Here is a 20,732-nt window from a genome sequence, read left to right as displayed (position 1 = left end):
CCACTGCGTCTGACCAGCACAGGTGGGTCCTGGACTGGCTCCGTGCAGCTCTTCTCATGCTCTTGGATCATCCTGAGGGCTTTCCCTCATGGCTGGGTTGCAGGAGCTGTGCTGGTGTGGCACAGGCACCTAATGACTCCTGCCCTTAGATCCCTTGGGATTTTCCCTTAGGAAGGCTTCTCCTGTCCTTTTCTGTGAGGCTCTTTCACACCTCCATGGCTCGCAGCAAGCCTTTGAAGTTCAGCAGCCTGGAGCCCCTCTGGCTGGAGAATTTGCATTCGCATTTGCTGGGACACAAACTGTGAGCCCTCTCCTCTCCCTGCTGCTGCCGGGGGACGTGCTGGCAAGCCACCGACAGGGGGCTGGGGATGCTGCCGAAGTGCTGGGAGCTCTGGAGAGCCCCTGGCAGTGGTGGGGGGCACCAGGAGCTGCCCTGGCTCGTGCCTAGGGCTGGATGGAGCTGCCCTGAGTAAGATTTGTGCTGCACTCAGCTCACGTAAGCTCAGCCCTGAGCTCCGCTGAGGAATCAGCATCCAAACCCTCTGGAGATTTGTGAGGATGGATTCTGAGAATTGCTGCTGATTTAACTCACTTTTACCTCCTTCCCTCCAAAATATCCCTGCAGTATTAACTCCCCAAGTCACATTAAGGGAGTATGATTTAGGTGGAAAAGATGAACACCTCCAAGTTGGTAAATGGCTGCTGCACTGCCTCCGTGCCTGCCTGGGTGCATTACAGAGATGACCTTTCAGCTCTGACTGCAAATGGCATTTTTGCTGCTCAGATCCTGTCTGGTAAAGGCTGGGCTGGGGCTGTGCTGCCGCGGGAATGCAGAGCACCACAGCCCAAAGGGTAATGGGGCTGGATGCAGTCCCAGGGCACGTGGGATTAGAGGCTGTGCCTGCAGGACTCAGGGGTGAGGTGCAGGTGACCAAACATTGCTGCTTGCTGCCACCCACAGCAGCCCCAGCCCCAGCAGCTGGAGGCCCCCTGGGGCAGCTCTGCCAGCATCCTGCTTGGTGCCCCAGGCCCACAAGGCTGCCTAACAGGGATTTAGCTGCCTAGTTTTTAGGCATCCTGGGATGCAGCACCAAGACATTGGTGCTTTGGTGTCACCTGGGAGGGACTCTGCCCTCCAGCACTGGCCCATGTAGATGGAGCTGGCTCAGGCAGCTGAGCCTGGAGAGAACACAGTGCCCCGGGGCAGAGGTGGAGCTGCAGTCACTTGCTCCAGTGACCTCCCCATTGGCTGTTCCCCTGGAGAGGGGTGCCTGTCACCCCAACATCCCTCTGGAGCTGCACATATGCCACAGGGCCTGCAGCAGCCCCCAAATTCCTGCTGCAGCTGGCTGCCAGGGGCTGATGAGGATGCTTGCACAGCACTGGGGACCTGTCCTGTTCACACTTGCTCCAGCTCCTCAGCTCCCCAGAGCTGCCATGCTGCTGGCTTCTCTCAGCCGCTTGTGTGATGGCAGAGCTCCTCTCCCTCCGCCTTGGAATGCAGAGAGGTGCTGCCCTCTCCCTTGTGGCAGGCTCACACCTGCACACCCAGAGCCACCTCTGGCGATGGGACAGAGCTGATGGCACCTCTAGAGCTGCTTTGCAGTGTCTTTCAAAGCAGTTTGCTGAACTTCACAGGGTCACAGGACCCCAGAATGGCAGCTTGGAAGGGACCTCAAGGCTCATCTGTTCCAACCCTGCCAGGAGCCGGTGGAGCTGAACTGAGCTGCCCCAGCAGCCTGGCAAGCTGAGTGCCAATCTGCCCAGTGCAGGGCACCCCACTGCCTGCCTTGGGAGATGATTCCCATGTACCAAGCCCAGCTCTCAGCCTCTCCTCTGATGGCAGAGCTGCCAGGCTCCTGCTCATTCTCCTGGCCCTTCTCTAGGCACTTCCCAGCCTGGCCACAGCTGTTTTGTACTGCAGGGACCAAAGCTGCAGGCAGAGCTCCAGGTATGGGCTGAGCAGTGCTGAGCAGAGTGGGACAATGAATCCTTTATCTTTGCTGGTGATGCCCCCTGATGATGCCACCCAGCACCCTGTAGGCTTTCTTTGCCCCTGCAGCTCACTGCTGGCTCAAGCTGAGTTTGTTGTCCACAAGACTCCCAGTCCCTCTCCACAGGGCTGCTCTCCAGCCAGGTGGATCCCAGCCTGAGCTGCACTCCTGGGTTCTGTATTCCCAGCTGCAAGACCCTGCTCTTGTCCTTGTTGGACCTCATAAAGTTCTTGCTAGCTCACTCCTGCAGCCTGTGTAGGTTCAGATCAGGCAACTGGGCAGCTGTGGTGTGTCTATAAACAAAGGTAGAATGCTGTGAGCCTCAGCAGAAGGCTTTGTGTTGTGAAGTGCTCCCTTTCTGTCCAGCCAAGGGAGGACTCAAATGGTTATTGACCCTGCCCTGCAGGGAGGCCACATTAGAACAGCTCCAGATCAATCGAGACCAGCGCAGGGCACTGGAGACAGGCCACAGCTCTGCGGATGCAGGCAATTGCCTTTTGCTTTGGCCTCTTACAAAGTTTGCAAAGCATCAATTAGAGCTCCCCGGAGCCCCTTCCTTCTAATTGCCACGTTTGACAACAGGGTGGCACCAGGGACGGCCAGGGAAGGAGCTAATGGAGCTGCTGTAATTGCTTCCCAGCTCCATGAGTCACAGCACCTCGGAGGTGCCGGAGGGAGAGCAGCAGTTTGACTGAAGGAGGCTTCTGGCTTTCAGGAGAGCTCCGGAGGAACAAACACTCTGCTGAAAGCCAAAGCTCTGGAGGGCTGAAGGGGCCAGGTGCTAGATTTTCTTTCATAGAATCAAGCAAGTTGGAAGAGACCTCCAAGCTCATTCAGTTCAACCTATCTCCCAGCCCTGTCCAATCAACCAGATGGTGGCATTAAGTACCCCATCCAGGCTTGTCTTGAACATCTCCAGGGACATCTGTCCAGTTCAGCTTTAATCATGTTCTGGAAGGGGTAGGAATGGCTTCTCATCGAGGAGGCAAGGGACTGCATGGCATGCCAGGACCCTTTTTCTCAGGGATGGGCACTGAGGCTGAGTCTTGCAGGTGGAAGAGTTCAGAAGGTGGTGGAAGAGTCCATCAGGTGTGTGGGGGTTAGCAGCAGTGGTGGCGCACACTGTGCCTACAGAGCTCCAGAGGCACTGATCTGGCAGGTCAAGGGAAGGACTCTGGGGTGCCTTGTGGGCAGCTGGGCTTGACATCCATTTCTGGGAGTGGGCACACTGTGGACCTGCTGGCTTGCCACCTGCCCAGGACACCAGTGAGTGTCACCTCTACTGCTGAGCCTAGGCCAGGGAAAGCAGGAAGCCCATAGCCAGAGCTGAGAACAACCAGCAGTGGTACTTGCCTGTGCCAGGAGGCTTTGCTCATTCTGCCCAGCTCTTATGAGTGGTTCTCTTCTGCTCTCAGCCAGGGCTTCGAGCTTTCTGCTCAGGGCAGCACCCCGTGGCACCCCTCAGCATTGTGGATCTCCAGGACACTCACACTGCCCCTGGGTCTGTGTGAGCTTTGCCTGGCCACCTTCTGAAGGTCTTCATCCTTCTGATTTGTGCCGGGGGAAGATGCAGCGTGATGGGCAGGACAGGGCACTGGCTCTGGGCACTGTCTCAGCCTCTGAGCATGGGCTGGTTTGCCTGGGTGCTGTCTGGGTGCCCAACTGGACAAGCCCTGGGACATGGTGGTTGTGAAAGGGGGGAGCAGGCTGCAAAGGAGGTCACCAGTAAGGGGGAAGAAGAGGAAGTGGAAAGGAGAGCAGGAGGTGGAGCACTGGTTTTGTTCTAGCTCAAAAGGGCTCCCTTGGCTTCCCAGAGCTGTCTGTGGACTGCAGCCACTCCTGCACTTGCTTCAGGCCCTGTGCTGGCTGAGTACCTTCTGACAGCTGCTGGGTGCTGGCTCAGGCAGGACAGGGTTGAGTTGCATGGCAGGAAGCTAAGTGGAGAAAAGCTGTGGGGGATGATTGACAGCAGCTGTCTCTGGTGGAAGGAGCTAATCCGGCAGCTCACCACCACCAGGTCCCTAATTAAAGCAGGAGGAGAGCCCTGCCTGTAATTAATTTCCCTGTGTCAGCCGCTCACAGCTCCTGGCAGCCGCGGGGCAAAGGCAGCGGAAGGAGAGAAGCTGTGGAGCAGAATGGAGCAGGATTTGTTCCTTCCCTTCTGCTCCTCTGTGCTGGGCCAAAGCTGGAACATACCTCCAGCTCCAGCAGGAAAGGGGCAGGTGGTGCATGCTCAGGGGATCTGGTGATCTGCAGATCTGGTGATCCAGAGGGTGTGGAGCTGCCTGGAGCAGCTCTGTGAGGAGCAAAGGCTGAGAGCTTGCACAAGAGCAGCCCCAGAGGGCAGCTGGGCAGTGCTCAGCAACAGTTAAAAGAGCTGTGGGGTGCAAGAGGCTGGGAACAGACTCTGCTCAGTGGTGCCCAGGGACAGGACAAGGGGGCAGAGGATATGAACTGGCACCCAGGAGGTTCCATGTGAAGAGGAGGAGAAAGCTGTTTGGTGTGAGGGTGCTGGAGGCCTGGAGCAGCCTGCCCAGAGAGGCTGTGGAATGTCCTTGTGTGGAGAGCTTCCAGCGCCCCCGGGCACTGTGCTGCTGGGTGCCCTGCTGGAGCTGGGTGAGCTCCAGAGGTCCCTTCTAACCTCTGCCATTCTGTGAAGACACCAAACATCCCCAAAGTGCTCTCAGAATGTCAAGGATGGAGCTTCTCTGAGTCTTCATGAATGCTTCCAGACTGATCTGGTTTCCCTGTGAGCAATGACTCTGAGGGGTTCCCAGAATAGCTCACAGATCATCCCTGCCTCCAGAAGTCCTGAGGCCAAGAGCACCCTTCCCTTCCCATGGTCAAACCTTAGTGCCACATGTTGTGGCTTCCCTTCCTCCACTTTTCCCCTCCCCTGAGGAAGAGGAGAACCCATCACTGAGGGCTGTTGATTTGGAGTTTCCTCAAAGCTTGAAATGCAGAAGCAGGTTTTGTGTGTCCCAAGTGTGCAGGCAGCCCAGAGGGCTTGAAGAGCTGCTGAGAGGAACAGTTTCTTCGTGGTGATGGCCTCCCACATCCCCAGCAGCTGGGCTACAAAGGCGTCACAAGCGGCCACTCTGAGCCACCCAATTCACCAGCCCCAGGGAAGGGCCTGCAGGATGGGCAGAGGCTGTGCAGCCTGCATCGCCTTCTGAAAGGGGACCTGGGAAGGAGGCTCAGCATGAACATCCAGCTGAGACACCCGCAGACAGCCCTGCTGTGTCCTGCCCATGCTGGGGGAGGGTGGAGGAGAGGCAGCTTCGGCAGGGCCCTAGCAGCAATTAGCAGCAATTAATTAGCTTGCTTCCTCTGAAGCACATACAGGAGCTAGACGGAATGTGCAGCAACCATAGCAGTGGGAGATGCCACATGTGGGCAGGGCACACGTGGGCAGGACATGTGTCTCCTTCCTAGCTTCTCACAGCACCTCTGGCTAGGGGACAGGTTCCTACCCACCGCTGGGACCTCCAGCCCAGCTTTTCCTTGTTGCTGCTGAGGGAGGGTCTTTCTTCCTTGGAAGACTGAGAATTCATACAGGCACATTGATGCCTCCTTACACCTGCAGGCACAAGAGCAGAGAAGGGCAACATTGGTCCAGCTCTGGCAGGGTGCTTGGACATGAAGATCTCCAGGGGTCCCTTCCAACCCCTAATGTCCTATGATCTCTGAACACTGTGGAATGGGGTAAACTGGGGGGCACTGGAGAGAGCCTGGCTGCATCCAGCCAGGGGTGCAGCACCCTGCTCCCGTGGGGCCGAGGGCTGGAGGCAGTGGCTGCAATGTGCAGCAAAGCCTGAGGAGTTCCCCTTGCTGATCAGCAGCAGCTCATTGTGCAGCCAGCTGCAGAGCCAGCTGCAGAACCAGCTGCAGGAGCAGAGTCCAGGGCGGGCTGAAGCAGTGACAAAGGCACCAGAGAAGCTATGGCAGGGAGGTGCTTTGGGGCAGCAGCAGGCTGGGAGCCAGGGCCTGAGGTTCAGCCTAGTCAGAACTCCCCTGGGCAGCTGATGAGCGCAGGACAGGCAGGAGGCTGCTCTGCAGCACAGAGCTCCTGGGAGCAGGGCTCACGGCTCAGCATGCAGGGGTAATGGCAGCCGAGCGTCCCCAGCAGGCAGCGCAGTGCTGTCACATCCTGGCTGCCCCGTCCTGCTTTCACACCTCACGTGCCCTTGTATGGAGCACAGCGACAGGAGACGGTTGTGGTGCCCCACCGCGGTCGTGGCACACCAGGAGGGGCCTCCTGGGCAATCAAAGCAATGCTGGCACCTCCGCGGCCAGCACAGCTCCTCCCCAGCTGCGAATGAAAAGCTCTAGCTGGAGAAACAGGACTCCATGGAGCTTCTTCCTTCGGTGTCACAATTTAGATGCTGGGGGATGGGGTGGCACTGGAGCAATGGCATTGACCTCGTGATGCAACATTCCCTGGCTCCATCAGAGTGGTACCCAGATGGCAGAGCCCAGGGCAGATCCCAGCACTGCCCAGCTGCTCCTCCCTGCCTTGGCAACCCCACAGGGGATGCAAACCTCTCAGGGGACTCCAACCACAGCCTCAGTGCATCCCACACACCTCATAAATATGGGAGAATGCAAAGAGCCATTCCCATGGGAGAGGAATCATAAGGATGAGGCTCCCATGCCAGTTTCAGCCATGGAAGGGAAGTGCAGCAAAAGATCTTTCACAAGGGATGAGAGGGACAACCTGGAGCAGCAGGCACAGACCAAGCCACGCATCTGACCATCACCCTGCCCTCTGCCACCCCAGCCATGCTGCTGCACACAGTTCCAGGATCCCAGCAGGGTGGGGTTGAGAGGGACCTATTGGAGCTCACCCAGCCCAAGCCCTGCTCCAGCAGGGCACCCACAGCAGCTTGCCCAGCAGCACAGTGCCCATGGCGGGTTGGATACTCCACACAAGGAGACTCCACAACCTCTCTGGGCAGCCTGCTCCAGGCCGCCAGCATCCTCACACCAAGCAAGTGTCTTGTTCTCTTCAGATGGAACCTCCTGGGTGCCAGTTTGTGCCCTTGCCCCTTGTCCTGTCTCTGGGCACCACTGACAAGTCACCACACCCTCTTGCCCCCAGTCCATCAGATATTGATCAGGGATGAGAAGGTGTCTTCTCCGTCTGCTCCAGGCTGTACAAAGAGTTTTGGACTTCTGAATAATCCCTAAGAGCAGAGAGCTGGTGGCTCTGCTGTCTTGGCACACAGAGCTGCCTAGGCACCAGCAGGCATCAGCCATGATTCTGAGCTGTGCTGAGGTGCCTGCAGCAGAGACCAATGTCCCCTCCAGACACAGTCCCTTTGCTCAGAGCTAAATTCTTTGGAACAGGACTTAGGTGTTTCTTCAGGAGCCAGTGTGCAAATCAGTGAGGATGGTCACTCTCTGCCACCAAAGCCGGAGGCCTCCTGCATGTATGAGGGAGGACTCAGGATATGCTCCTAGCAGGGGAAGCTGACAACTGAGGCAGCAGTGCCCAAGTGGGCAAGCAGGCCAGTGGCATCCTGGCTGGTGCTAGCAACAGAGTGGACAGCAGGTACAGGAGGTGCCCATCCCCCTGTGCCCAGCACTGCTGAGGCCACCCCTCAAGTGCTGTGCTCAGCGCTGGGCCCCTGACTGCAGGAAGGACATTGAGGGGCTGCAGCCTGTGCAGAGCAGGGGCCTGGAGCAGCTGGGGCTGAGGAGGGGCTGAGGGAGCTGGGGGTGTGCAGGCTGCAGCAGAGGAGGCTGAGGGCAGAGCTCCTTGCTCTCTGCAGCTGCCTGCAGGGAGGGGGCAGGGAGCAGGGGGCAGCCTCTGCTCCTTGGTGCCAAGGCACAGCAGCAGAGGCAATGGTTGCAAGGTGCCCCAGGGCAGGCTCAGGCTGCAGCTCAGGAACTCTCTGTGGCCTGGAAGGGTTCTCAAAGCTTGGCCCAGACTGCCCAGGGCAGTGCTGCAGTGCCCATCCCTGGAGGGGTTGCAGCAGCTGTGGCCCTGGTGCTGAGAGGCAGGGTTGAGTGGTGCTCCTGCAGTGCTGGGGGAGGGCTGGGTTGGCTGAGCTGGCAGGGCTCTGCCCACTGGCTGTGCTCTGGGTGCTGTAGCTGCAGGGTAGGTGGTGCAGCAATTGGGATGCTGAGCTCTCGTCGTTGTCCTCCCCGGGTGTCTGTTGTTTGTGGCTGGTGGCAGTTGCAGCGGAGGGTGGTGCTCAGGCTCCTCTCTGAGCTGCAGAGGAAAGCTCTCTGCCGTCCCCTGCCTAATTTCCATTCTGTTTTTGTTATCCTCAGGAAGCAAACTGCTGATTTTGGTGCTTTGCTTGAACATCCAGCCGGAAGTGGAGTCTTGCCCCGGGGCGTGCGTATGCTACAGTGAACCCAAGATCACCATAAGCTGTCAGCAGCAGGGCCTGACAGCAATCCCCACGGAGATCCCCATCCAGAGCCAGCGAATCTTCCTTCACAACAACAGGATCACCCTGGTCAGGGCCACCAGCTTCACCTCCTGCCACAACATGACCATCCTCTGGATCCACTCCAACAACATCAGCCTCATCGAGCCCGGAGCCTTCTATGGGCTCAGCAAGCTGGAGGAGCTGGATCTCAGTGACAACACCAACCTGAAATCCATCAACCCTGTCACCTTCCGGGGGCTTGTTCACCTCCACACCTTACACCTGGATCGCTGCGGGCTCCTGGAGCTCTCCACAGGGCTTTTCCGAGGGTTGTTCTCCTTGCAGTATCTCTACCTTCAGGATAATAACCTCCAGGTGCTCCTGGATGACACCTTCATAGATCTTGCCAACCTCACCTACCTGTTTTTGCATGGTAACAAAATCAAGAGCTTGTCAGAGAATGTCTTCCGTGGGCTGATCAACCTCGACCGCCTGCTGCTGCACCAGAACAGAGTCAGCCTGGTGCACCGCAGGGCCTTCCATGACCTTGGCAAAGTGATGACCTTGTACCTGTTCAACAACAACCTGACTGTGCTCACCGGGGAGACCATGGCCCCCCTGGTGTCCCTCCAGTACCTGCGCCTGAACGGCAACCAGTGGATCTGTGACTGCCAGGCTCGCTCCCTCTGGAACTGGTTCAAGCAGTTCAAGGGATCCTCGTCAGAGCTGGAGTGCCACCTGCCCCCCCACCTGGCAGGGAGAGACCTCAAGAAGCTGCAGAGCACTGACCTGGAGGGCTGCGTGGAGTCCTTCAACCAGATCCGCACCAGCGTCTTCAGCACCAAGACTCGGTCTGGCAAACTGGCCACGGGGATGCCCCCGCTGGGCTCCCGCGATGGCTCCTCCAAGTGCTGCCAGCCAGAGATGGACAAGTCCTTTATTTATGAAGCCAAGGGCAAGTCAGGGCCTTCCTCTCACAGCCACCGGCCCTCCTCCAACAATGCTCTGAAGGACAAGGAGAACATGTCCAGGCCCAAGCACGTTGAGACAGACCCCTTCAAAAACGGCAGCAACAAGCAGATAAACGACTCCCCCTTTGGGACCTTCCCCAGCATTGTGGACCCTCCACTGACCAAGCTGAGACCAGAGTTCCTAGAGCCCATTGAACCCTCCACAGTGCCCAGCAGGAAGCGGCAGGGCTGCTCCAAAAAGAACAGGTCCAAGGCCCAGTGCCGCCTCACCCAGCCCGGGCACAGCTCCACGCCACAGCTCAGCCTCAGCCTTTTGATCCCCCCCTTGGTGTGGAGCTTGCTCTTGTTCTGCTGAAATTAACTCTCTTGGTTTTCTTTCTGTTGTTTTCCTGGGTTGGGGACACTTTGGTACAGGACTTTTGCTGACCTCCAGACACGTCACCACCGCAAGCAGGCCTGGGAAGCTTTGTTACACAAACCCTAACTGGTTGCCTTTATACAGATATAAGCAAAACAAACACAACAACACAAAACCAACAAAAAGAGACAACTCCTCCCCCCCTGCCCCGAGATGTACAGAATTTATTTGTCTTGAGCCCTGTGGATTATCCCTTTTGGTCTTCAGAACTGCACTTGGCCCACGGAGCAGCTTTGGCCCAGCAGCTGGGGGGGCACTGCGGTTGGTTTACAGACAGAGACCCTCTGCCAGGCACGGCCAAAGCCTCTCTGTCCCCGGCCACCCCGCCCGGCACTGCTGCAGGTGCTTCCCCTCTGCAGGGGTGATCAGTTTGATGCTGTTTTAACCTCCCCCTCCCCCGTTTCTGACTCTGGCAGTTTCTCTGTCCCTGTCCCCACCCACACCCCAGCGCCATGTTCCTGGGCAGCATTTGTTGAAGAATGCAGCCCTCCCCCAGCAGTGCCCAGAGAGATGCATTTTATTTTCCTGGTGTACAACCAACAGAACAGAGACAATAAAGAGTTCTTTTTTGTTTTGGTTTTTTTTTTTTTTTACTGTTCCTAAGTGGTTGTCCTCTGCAAGGGGTGAAAAGCTCTGCAGAGCAGTCCTGGAAAGCAGGCCCTGGGGCACAACAAGTGCTGCATGGGCACCAATGTGCCCTGCTGGCCAGGAAGCCCAATGGGCTCCTGGGGGGCACTCAGGAGAGGGTGGGCAGCAGATGCAGGCAGCTTCTCCTGCCCCTCTGCTCTGCCCTGCTCAGCACACAGCTGCAATGGTGCAGCCAGGGCTGGGCTCCCCAGGCCAGGAGGGACAGGGATCTGCTGGAGAGAGGCCAGGGCAGGGCTGCAAGGATACTGCAGGGCCTAAGCACTGCCTGAGGAGCAGAGCTGAGAGCCCTGGGGCTGCTTAGCCTGCAGAGGAGAAGGCTGAGAGGGGACCTGAGCAATGTGTGGCACTAGCTGAGGGCTGGGGGCAGGGAGGCAGGCACAGGGACAGCCTCTGCTCACTTGTGCCCTGGCACAGGACAAGGGCACTGGGTGCAAAGTGCAGCCCAGGAAGCTGCAGCTCAAGGTGAGGAAGAGCTTCTGGGCTGGAAGGCTCCCAGAGGCCTGGCACAGGCTGCCCAGAGAGGTTGTGGAGTCTCCTTCTCTGGAGCCTTCCCAGCCCTGCCTGGATGTGTTCCTGTGCCACCTGCACTGCATTCTCTAACACAATACCAACGGAGCAGATGTGCAGTGGGGGCTGTGTGTAGGTCCCAGCTGGTGCCACCAAAGGGTTTCCTCACACAAAATGTGCTCTGCTGCTGCTCCCCTTCCCTGTCCATCCGTCCCACCCATTCACGTGGCATCATGCCCTCTCTTCTGCCCTCAGGCTGGGTTTGCAGGACAGAAAGAGGCAACACCAGTTGGGCTGTCTCTGCAGAGGGGCAGCATGCTGAGATGCAGGAGCATTGTCCCGCTCATGGGTGAAGCAAGAATTCAGTGTCCTGTGCCTTGGTAAAGCAGGCATGGCCCTGGCAGTGCTGCTGCCTGCATGCCTGTCCAGCTGAGTGCATGGGTACCTGGTACAGAGGTGAGGGAGCAGTGCAGCACCAGCTGCTCTCTGCCCGACTGGCTGCCATTGGTCTCCTCCATGTCAGTGCTGGAGGTTCCTCGTGCTCAAAGCAAGCCCTGACTTCTCCTGCTCATCCAAAAGTGCCACTCAGACTCCTGAGGGATTCAGTGCTACACCTGCAGCTGGAGCGAGCAGCAGAGAGCCGTGGGGTCAGCGCTGCTCCAGAGCCCATGGCCAAGCCAGCAGAGCTGCTGGGTTGTGATGGGCTGTTGGGCAAACCCTGTCAAATCACAGTGCCAGGGTGCAGCCTGTGTCTCCCTTGTACAGTAGTTAGTGAGTCCTGTGGTCAAAATGCTTGGCCCCATGCCACCTAGGCAGGGCAGCAAAGGCCAGGATGAAGAGCAGAGCTGCATGTTGTGGGGTGTCTCCACAGCAACTGGATATGCCCTGCACAGAGCTGAGGTCTGGGCTTATCTGGGCTCAGATTTGTGCCCCAGGGAGCATGGTTTTGATACTCACTCTGGTTAAGACACCCAGACTGGTGCATTACTGCCACTTACTCTGAAGGGACCAGAAGTAGCTTTGTGTCAACCCAGTGACACTCATCCTGCTTTCTAGAGCTTGCCTCTGCTGTGCCTTCAGTGGCTCCTAGGAGTGCAAAATTGGCCAGGAGCCCAGAGGAGTCCCCTGTGCTCATTTCCTCGATTGCCTGCTGTCCAGCTGCCAATTCCTGTGTTTCCAGGCATTAGGAGGCTGTTTGAGTGATGGATTGTTGACAAAGGGGATGCAGCGGGGGGCAGAAGCTGCTGCAGGAGGCTGGAAGAGGCAAAGGGTGAGCTTTGGTCCTGGTGAGGCTTTCAGCACTTCAAAGCATGGCAGCTTTCCTCCTGCGCTCTGCTCCGGTTGCCACACATCTTGCAGACACTCCTAGCCCTGTTTTGCACCCAAATGTCACTGAGTTGAGTGGGCCTTACCCAGCAGGGCACAGGACCTTGCTGACTATTCCCCATCCCATGGCACTTCCACTCTCCTTTCTCGCTGTGCAAGGCACAGTTAATTTTGCACTCGAGTCCTTGGTGCCAGGAGTAAAATCAAAAGAACAAAGTCAACAGGGAGGAGTCAGAGAAGCTGTGGGTGGGTGAGGGCTGCAACCCAGGCTGTCTGGGGGCAGTGAGCTCCACAGCACCCAGCTCTTGCTGTCCTCTCTGCATTGTCAACTAACAGACCCTTGACAGTGGGGATGCAGCTAAAACAGGGAGGGACCTGTGTCCCTCCTGGCTTCACTGGCATTGCTTATCCCCACACTTAGCCTTTGTGCCAGCTCCTCACTTGTCCTTGCAAAAAGCAGGAAAGAAACATTTCTGCCAGGTTTTCAGGTCCATCTGACACACTGCCAAGCTCCAAGGGAGCCAAGGAGATGTTTGTGCCCACACCTTGTGGGAAAGTGAAGTAGTTTTTTCCTCTGCCCACTGCCTCTGTCTTGCCATGCTGATGCAGAGGGCAGGGAGGTAGGCCTGTGCCTGGCCATGCTGGGTTAATGGTTGGATCTTGGTGATTCTGTGATTCTATCATCAGAGTCTGCCTCTGCCTAGGGCTGGAAAAGTGGAGCCCAGAAGCCTGTGTCGCCAGAGGGTGGTTTGTGCCATCCTCAGTGAGGTGTCTGACACAGGCATGGGGAGCCTCACCCCAGAGCTCTGCCATGATGCCACGAGGTGCTGCCACTTCCTGCAGAGGTGGCTGGATGAAGCTGGCTCCCAGAGCTTTGCCCTTCCAAGGGGTCACTGTGGTTGGTGCAGATCAAACCTTCACTGTGCCTTTGCCTCGGTTCCCATGGGTGAGGTCTTCCTGCTCAGAAGCCATGGAAGAAGAGAGGGGCAATGCAGTGTGACAGACGCCCCCACAGGGCTCTGCTTCAGCAGGGACCCTGCCTGGTGACTGGGAAGAGCAGAGGTGTTCTGACACAGGAGATCAAGCAGTGCTAGCACAAGCTGGGGGCTCCTGAGGATTCCTTGTTTTCCCTGTCTGGAGCCCCTCCAAGCCCTCAGAAGATTAACTTCTCTGAGTCTGTGCATTTCAACTCCCTTACAGGGCTGGGTCTGAACCTCCCTGGAGCTATTGAATCAGCCTTGCTGGAAAGACATCATCACACCAGCAGGAGATGTTGGGAGCAGGACAAACCCAGCCAGAGCTGCCCATGGCCAGGCACTGGGCCTTGGCAGCTTTATTCTCTGCCCACAGCACACTGAGATCTAGGAGAGCTGCAACACCCTGAGGGACACAGGCTCAGGCAGAGCTCCTGGTTGTTCTTGGTTTTGGACTTTAGGAGTCTGCAGCAGTCCCAAGTGTGTTTGTGGCAGCTGCTTTCCTCCCCTTCCTGCCTCTCACTGGATACAAGAGGACATGGGAGCTGCCTTGCCTGTCCTGGCCTTGCTCTCAGGCAGAGGACTCCTGGCAGCAGTAGCAGCACAGTGACTCTGTAGCTGCTGAACCACGCAGGTGCTCAAGCTGAAGCCAGCTCCAGCACCTGGGGCTTCTTGGTGGTGCTCACCTGGGTGCTGCTCAGCTGCATGCTCGTTTCCAAGCTTTTCTCACCTGAGGCTGCAGTCTCCCCACACCTCCTCTGGGCTGAGGAACCATCAGAGAAGTACCAGATCTCAGAGCTGGGAAATGCAACCTGCTTCTGGCAGCAGTGCCTCAGATGTCTGTCAGGACAAGAACCTGCCTGGAACCCTGGCTCTGAACTACAGGCAGATGCCACCTCTGCCTCATCCTTCCCCAGTAGCTCTTAGGAGATCATGAGGCAGATGCCCAGCTGCTGGTGACTCCACAGGGCTGAGATGTCTGCTCCCAGGCCCCACGAGCATCTCCGCTCTGGCACAGAGGTCGTCTGAGTTGCTGAATTTTGGTCTACACAAACATGATGGGGGTTGGACAAGATAACCTTTAGAGGTCATCCAACCCAAACCATGCTGTGCTTCTGTGCTGAGCAGAAGCAATGAAGGCTGGGAGGGTTTCCAAGTGCAGGAGGTGTTCCTGGATTAGTTGCTGGCAGCAGGCAGTGACAGAGCAGAGCCTCCTCAGACTCAGGAGAGGGGAAAAGAACCCCACAACCACCGGAAGATGGAGGTGAGCTGGAGAACAGACAGCAGGCAAGAGAGGCAAAGGTTTCTCAAGGCTGACTGGCCCACAGTGTCAGGGCTGCTGATGTGCTCCAGAGACAGCACAAACTCTGGGGACAGGCACGGTGAGGGCAAGGAGCCTGTGTGATTATGTAGAGCCCTGCCCTGTAAAGCTGAGCCCAAACAGCCAAATCAGGCTCAGGACAGGAACACTAATTAGAGACCCCCTGATTTGTGCCAGAACTAGGTCACCACGTGGGGAAATGCTGAGGCAGGTGAGACTTAATGGACTTGCTTCCCAGGGCAGCTATAAATAGGAGCATGGAGACTTGGCATGACGGAAATAGAGGCAGGAGCTGCCCACTCACAGAACACCAAGGCACTTCAGAGCTGCAAGTGACCCACCTTCAGCACAGCTCTGAGAGCCTTCTTCTAGGCCAGCAGGTACCAAAAAGGCCCAGTTGTCATCAAGCATAAAAACAGTAACATCTTTTGGGATGAAATCATACCTTTTGAGAGGCTGCCACACGCTGCATGGCACCGGCAGAGCCTGGGATGAGTCACGGGCTGGGCGTTCGGGAGGTGGGCAGCTCCATCTGCAGGGCTTTGCTCCTAGCAGAGGCCACCTGCAGGGCTGTGTTTGTGGGTCAGGTCTCTTGGTCTGCTCGCAGCTCAGATCCTTTGTGGCTGTGGCTGTGGCTGGCCCCCACTCTTGTGTGCCTGGTTTGATCCCTTGGATTCAGAGCAGAAAGGGAGCAGCTGCCCAGTGCGGAGTGAGAGGGCTGCTGGACTTCCCATGGGCGTGGGTCACCGACATCTCCTAACAGTGAAGCTGCACCCCCTGGCTGCTCCTGCTCAGTGGGGTTTAAAGCAGCACTGCTGCAACCCCCTGCATGTGTGGCTGCTGCTGCTGGAGCTCTAAGATCCTGCTCTGTTTTCTGTTCCAGCCTCCTAGGGCAGTGTGAGCCAGCACCTCTAGAGGTGAGCCAGCAGCTTCCTGGCATGGGCAGCTGGCATGGTTCTGGCTCTCCCTGGTGCAGGCTGCCAGGAGTACAGCAGCATCTCCCATCAGGTCTGCTGCCTGCTCCTTCCCATCCCTCCAGCATGCTGGGGACCCTCCGTGCTGCCGTGAGGAGGATGTGTCCATGCCTGAGAGGAGTGCCACAGCAGCTCCCACAGACAGTCCCCAAACACACAGAACTGCCTCCCCTAGGCCCCCAGACACCCTGCTTGAGCAGCTCCAATCAGCCTCTGAGCCTTGTGGTAAAGCAATGGAGACAGCTGTGGGGAGCAGCAGTTCCCAGCAGGGTCACAGGCACAGGATGAGACCTCTGCTGAGCTGTTTAACCTCCTTCCCAGTGCCCACCTGGGTGTGGAGGGGCTGATGTAGGGGACTGTGTTGGGTCTCCATGGGCACCCAGGCTTCCTGAGCAGCAGAAGGGCAGAGTGCTTGGCTGCTCTGTGTCCTCAGTGGAGCACAGCCCTGCATTAGCTGGGGAGCAGCCCTGCGGAGCTGCAGGCTGAGCTGCCCCAGGCTGAACTGCCCCAGGGACCTGCCAGCTGAGCGGCCCCAGGCTGAGCTGCCTCAGGGAGCTGCAGGCTGAGCGGCCCCAAGGAGCTGCAGGCTAAGGTGCCCCAGGGAGCTGCAGGCTAAGGTGCCCCAGGGAGCTGCAGACTGAGCTGCCTCAGGCTGAGCTGCCCCAGGGAGCTGCAGGCTGAGCTGCCCCAGGGAGCTGCAGGCTGAATGGCCCCAGGGACCAGCAGGCTGAGTGGCCCCAGGGACCTGCAAGCTGAGTGGCCCCAGGAAGCTGCAGGTTGGCTCAGGCTGGCTGCAGGAGGGCAGAGCTGCTCTTTCCTCCTCAGTGTTTCCACTCAGGATGCAGCAGCAGCAGCTGCTCCATGGAATACTCATAAGATGCTTGCAGAAATGTCAGGCAGGGCCTGTGGTTGGGCTGGGACATCTCAGGAAGGTGCCTGATGTGGTCCCCAGTCCAAGTGCTTTATGCAGCAGCCACAAGGCCCTGTAGACCCTGAGGACATCTCCTTGCTTCTCCACAAGCACCAACCACATCCTGACACCGAGAGGGGAACCAACCCCTGCTGCTCCTTCATTAGCTATGCTCCACCCAGCAAAGTGAGCTCCAGGTCACCTGCAAGGCTCTGCCCCTTCCTGCATGGCAATCAGGCAGGGAGCTGCAGCAGGAGCAGGGCTGGGGGGCAGCAGGCTCCTTGCCCACCGTGGCAGGCAGCGATGTGCCTTCCCAGCTGCCTTCAGACGTGGGAGCTGAGTGCTCCTGTTGACATGGGGGCAGTCAGAGCTGGAATTGGAATGAGGCTTCCCAGCCAGCCTGTTCCACTCCGTGTTTACTAAAGGCTTTTTTTTCTGCCCTTCACTGCCCCTGCCAGGCTGACCTTGACTGTGGGCATGGGGACCAAGGGTGTTGGAGGACAGCAGGGTGAGGTCTCCCAGATGAGGAGGTCTGGGAAGCCACTGAGTGGAGATGAGGAGGAAATTCTTGAGAGGGAGGGTGGGGAGGCACTGGCACAGGTTGCACAGAAGTGCTCCACAACCTTCCTGGGTGTGTTCCAGGCCAGGCTGGATGAGACCGTGGCCGCCCTATGCTGGTGGGAGGTGTCCCTGCCCATGGCAACAGGGGTTGGAACTGGATGATCTCAAAGGTCCCTTCCAACCCACCCCACTCCACGAGCTAACAGACACAGCCCATTTCTGTGGACTGGGGTGGGGGTGGGGAGCACCACAGGAGATTTAGCCTTCCAGTGGCTGTTTTGAGGCCATCTGTCACTTTGAGCAGTGCCTCCAACGACAGCAGCTCACTGGAAGAGTTCAATACCAAGGTCCTCCAGAGCCCACATGAGCAAGTTCTTGTGGCATTGTTGCTCTGGTTGGCCCAGGAGGTGCTTTGGTCCTTGACTAGTTTGTTCCTGGCCAACTTTCATGGCCTGGAGGGGTCAGGAGTATTCAGGTGTAGTCAGAGGAGCATTTGGCTTCCAGTTTGTCTCCACTACTTACTCCCCCCAGAGCTGTGCCCTTTAAACCACCAGCAAGGCCCAGGTGAAGCAGAGGCCATCCCAGAAGGAATAGGTGGTTGGGGGGGGTGGAAATCCTCTGTTTTCTTCTGCCAGAGTGGTCTGAAAGAGCTCTGGAAGGAGGAAACTGTGACCAATGGACAGTTCCCTTGTGGCTCACGCAGCCTGCCCAGGCCCTCGAATTAAACAGCAAGTCCTAGTGGCCCTGATCAGCCATCTGTGGGGCTTCCACCCAACACATGGGCACAAGAACTCTCTTTATGCCCAGCCTGCTGCCCTCAGTCCCTGCTGCAGCCATGTTGGTTGAGCACTCATCTACAGCTGGGCCACAGCCTTGCCCCTGCCAGGCTATGGAGCCCTGCTGCTCTGAACCCAAGCTGTGGGCTCCAACTTGGACTTGTCACCTCACTGTGGACCTGCCTGGTGATCACTGGGACTGTTCCTGACCTGTGCATGGGCTTGGTGGCCTCATTGCTGTGACACTGCCTTATGGTGTGTCCTTTTCTCTGGCCTTGGCCACCATCTCTTGGTCTTACATCCTCAGCTGCATCCTGTGGGACAGGCTGTGGCTGCTGGGGCTTGTTCCAGTCATAGCATCCTGCTCAGCTCCTGGCTTGCTGCCCTGAGGGCTGAGCCCTGCTCTTGCTGCTCCCTGACATGAAATCCTGGCTCATATCCACCATCCAGGTGATGAGAAGGGGCCAGCAGAACACAAAGCATCCCAAGGTGGCCAGGAGCTTGTCTAAAGTATGACCTCAGCCTTCTCCAGCCCCTGAATTTTGTTGCTGGCAAAGGCCTTTGTGGGGCTGGAACAAGGTGTGCCTGTGCCAGGGCTGTCTGTACTGTGCAGGTCCTTTCTAGTTTGCAGCAGTGAGGTCCAAACCATCCCCAGGACCATTGTGCCATGAGGTTGTCAGAGAGAAGATGAGTGAGAAGCAGTAATGATGAATCCCCAGACTTTCAGCTTGATTTGCCTGCCTGTTGGAGCTTTGAAGTGAGCCTCTGATATTGTGTGAGCAGTTTATTGTGTGTGCTTCATTAAAAATACATCACAGGCTGTGGGGAGCTGGGAGGGACACAAATTAGGTCACCTCATCCAGCCTCCTGCTGCTCCGGCAGGGCTCTGATCTCGCTAATGACTCCAGCCCAGCCCTGACAGGTGCTCATCTGACTGCCAAGGGAAGCTCTCTTCTGGCAGGGGGAACCAGCCTCAACCCGAGGTGGTTTCACTCCTTGGAAGCATCGAGGCTCTTACTACATAGGAGCCTGAGTTTGATGGCTAGGGCTGCACAGGGACCCTTGAGGATGTCTGGTTGGGAAGTTGCAGCCTGGAGAGGGACCTGGAGGTGTTGGGTGGCAGTGCCCAGGTGGGCAAACAGGCCAATGGCAGCCTGGCTGGTGGTGTTAGCAACAGGGTGGGCAGCAGGGACAGGAGGTGCCCATCGCCTTGTGCCCAGCACTGCTGAGGCCACCCCTGGAGTGCTGTGCTCAGCTCTGGGCCCCTGACTGCAGGAAGGACACTGAGGGGCTGCAGCCTGTGCAGAGCAGGGCAGCCAGGCTGGAGAAGGGCCTGGAGCAGCTGGGGCTGAGGAGGGGCTGAGGGAGCTGGGGGTGTGCAGCCTGCAGCAGAGGAGGCTGAGGGCAGAGCTCCTTGCTCTCTGCAGCTGCCTGCAGGGAGGGGGCAGGGAGCAGGGGGTAGCCTCTGCTCCTTGGTGCCAAGGCACAGCAGCAGAGGCAATGGTTGCAAGGTGCCCCAGGGCAGGCTCAGGCTGCAGCTCAGGAGCTCTCTGTGGCCTGGAAGGGCTCTCAAAGCTTGGCCCAGGCTGCCCAGGGCAGTGCTGCAGTGCCCAGCCCTGGAGGGGTTGCAGCAGCTGTGGCCCTGGTGCTGAGGGGCAGGGGTCAGAGGTGCCCCTGCAATGCTGGGGCAGGGCTGGGCTGGCTGAGCTGGCAGGGCTCTGCCCACTGGCTGTTGTCTGTGGCACTGATTCCCTGGTGTGCTGCAGCTCTCCTCCCTGCCTTCAGCTGGGCAGATTCAGCCACCAGCAGTACTCTGGGGCAGTGCAGACACAGGCAGGTGTGGCATATGAATTGCTCACACGTGGGAGGTCGTCTTGAATGCACCTGCACAGCTGAGCACACCCTGCTGGAATGATGGCTCCAAGAGCCTGCCTGCAGCCCTCTTACTTTGTCCCCAGCCCTCTTCCTCCTTCGCTTTCCCTCGTGCCTGGTGCCCTCGGTCCCTGCTTTGGGTGCTGCAGGCACAGGGCTGAGGCTCAGTGCTGTGGAGGGGAGCAGAGTCCCTTTGTGCTGAGTTCTGTGGTGTTAGCAGTGCAAGACTGGCCTCAAGCTCTCTGTCGGCGGCAGCTGCAGCACACAAAGGTCTGAGAGCATCCCTGCACACTACTCTCTGCTTTCCACCACGTGGAGCATCCCCTGAGGTTTGTGGCACCTCAGCCCCACACAGCCTGCTCTTGGGCTGTGCTGCTGTGCTCGAGCCCCAGGCAGCCTCGTGTCCTGCTGCCAAGCGAGGCTCAACGATGCTGAGCTCACTGCTCACCACTGCCGCTGTGGGTCCCAGCCTCATCTCCAGAGCCAGCCCTCCTAACACCACAGGCATCAGCTCTGACAGCTCTCCTGTGGGCGGCCCAGGAGCTGCCAGGTCCTCCCTGCTGTGGGTCCCTCTCAACCATCTGGGACACACATCTAAGGTGTGTGCCAGTGAGCAGGAAGCAGACCCAGGGACAGCAAGATCCTGGCAGAACTCGGGGAGAAGCAGCAAGAAAAGCAGAGGGTAGGGCCAGGACTCTTCCAGCCTGGAAGGCCACCAGGTCCCTGTGGCACCGCAATGAGCCCTGCAGGCAGGGGGTCACCTCCTGGGGACACCTAAGAACCTCTGCTGGGAGCACAGGGACCCAATACCCACTGACCTCTGGAAGCACCTGGAAGCCTGAGCTGCTCTTCCCTGGGCTTTCAGGAGACTGGTTCCAGCTTGAGGATGCTCCTGGTTTATTCTCAGGCTCCATGGCTCACTGGGGCAGGCAGGCAGAGACCTGCATCAGCTGTGGTGACTGCCAGGGTGGGGGCCACCGGCTTGGCAAGGCACTGAGCAGTCCTAGCCTGACCTAGAAAAACCTCTTAATGTGCTGTTCCTCGGGAGAGGGGCAGTGCCCTGATCTAATCACAGACCACAGCCTGCAGCTCTGCAG

General features: G+C 58.1%; 1 protein-coding gene across 1 annotated transcript in view; it reads left to right on the top strand.

Moving 5' to 3' along the window:
• The window catches only part of RTN4R (reticulon 4 receptor), an 88,167-nt gene extending 77,823 nt beyond the window's left edge, over positions 1 to 10,344 (top strand). Inside the window, exon 2 of the mRNA XM_064168634.1 lies at positions 8,274 to 10,344. Within this exon, the coding sequence (XP_064024704.1) occupies positions 8,274 to 9,703 (1,430 nt within the window). The 3' untranslated portion in view covers positions 9,704 to 10,344. The remainder of the gene's footprint in view (positions 1 to 8,273) is intronic.
• Positions 10,345 to 20,732: the final 10,388 nt, after the last annotated feature.

This window comes from Pogoniulus pusillus, chromosome 30 (genome assembly GCF_015220805.1).
Source record: "Pogoniulus pusillus isolate bPogPus1 chromosome 30, bPogPus1.pri, whole genome shotgun sequence".
Lineage (NCBI taxonomy): Eukaryota > Metazoa > Chordata > Aves > Piciformes > Lybiidae > Pogoniulus > Pogoniulus pusillus.
Note: the sequence above shows the minus strand (reverse complement) of the source record. Positions and strands in the feature narration are given on the sequence as shown.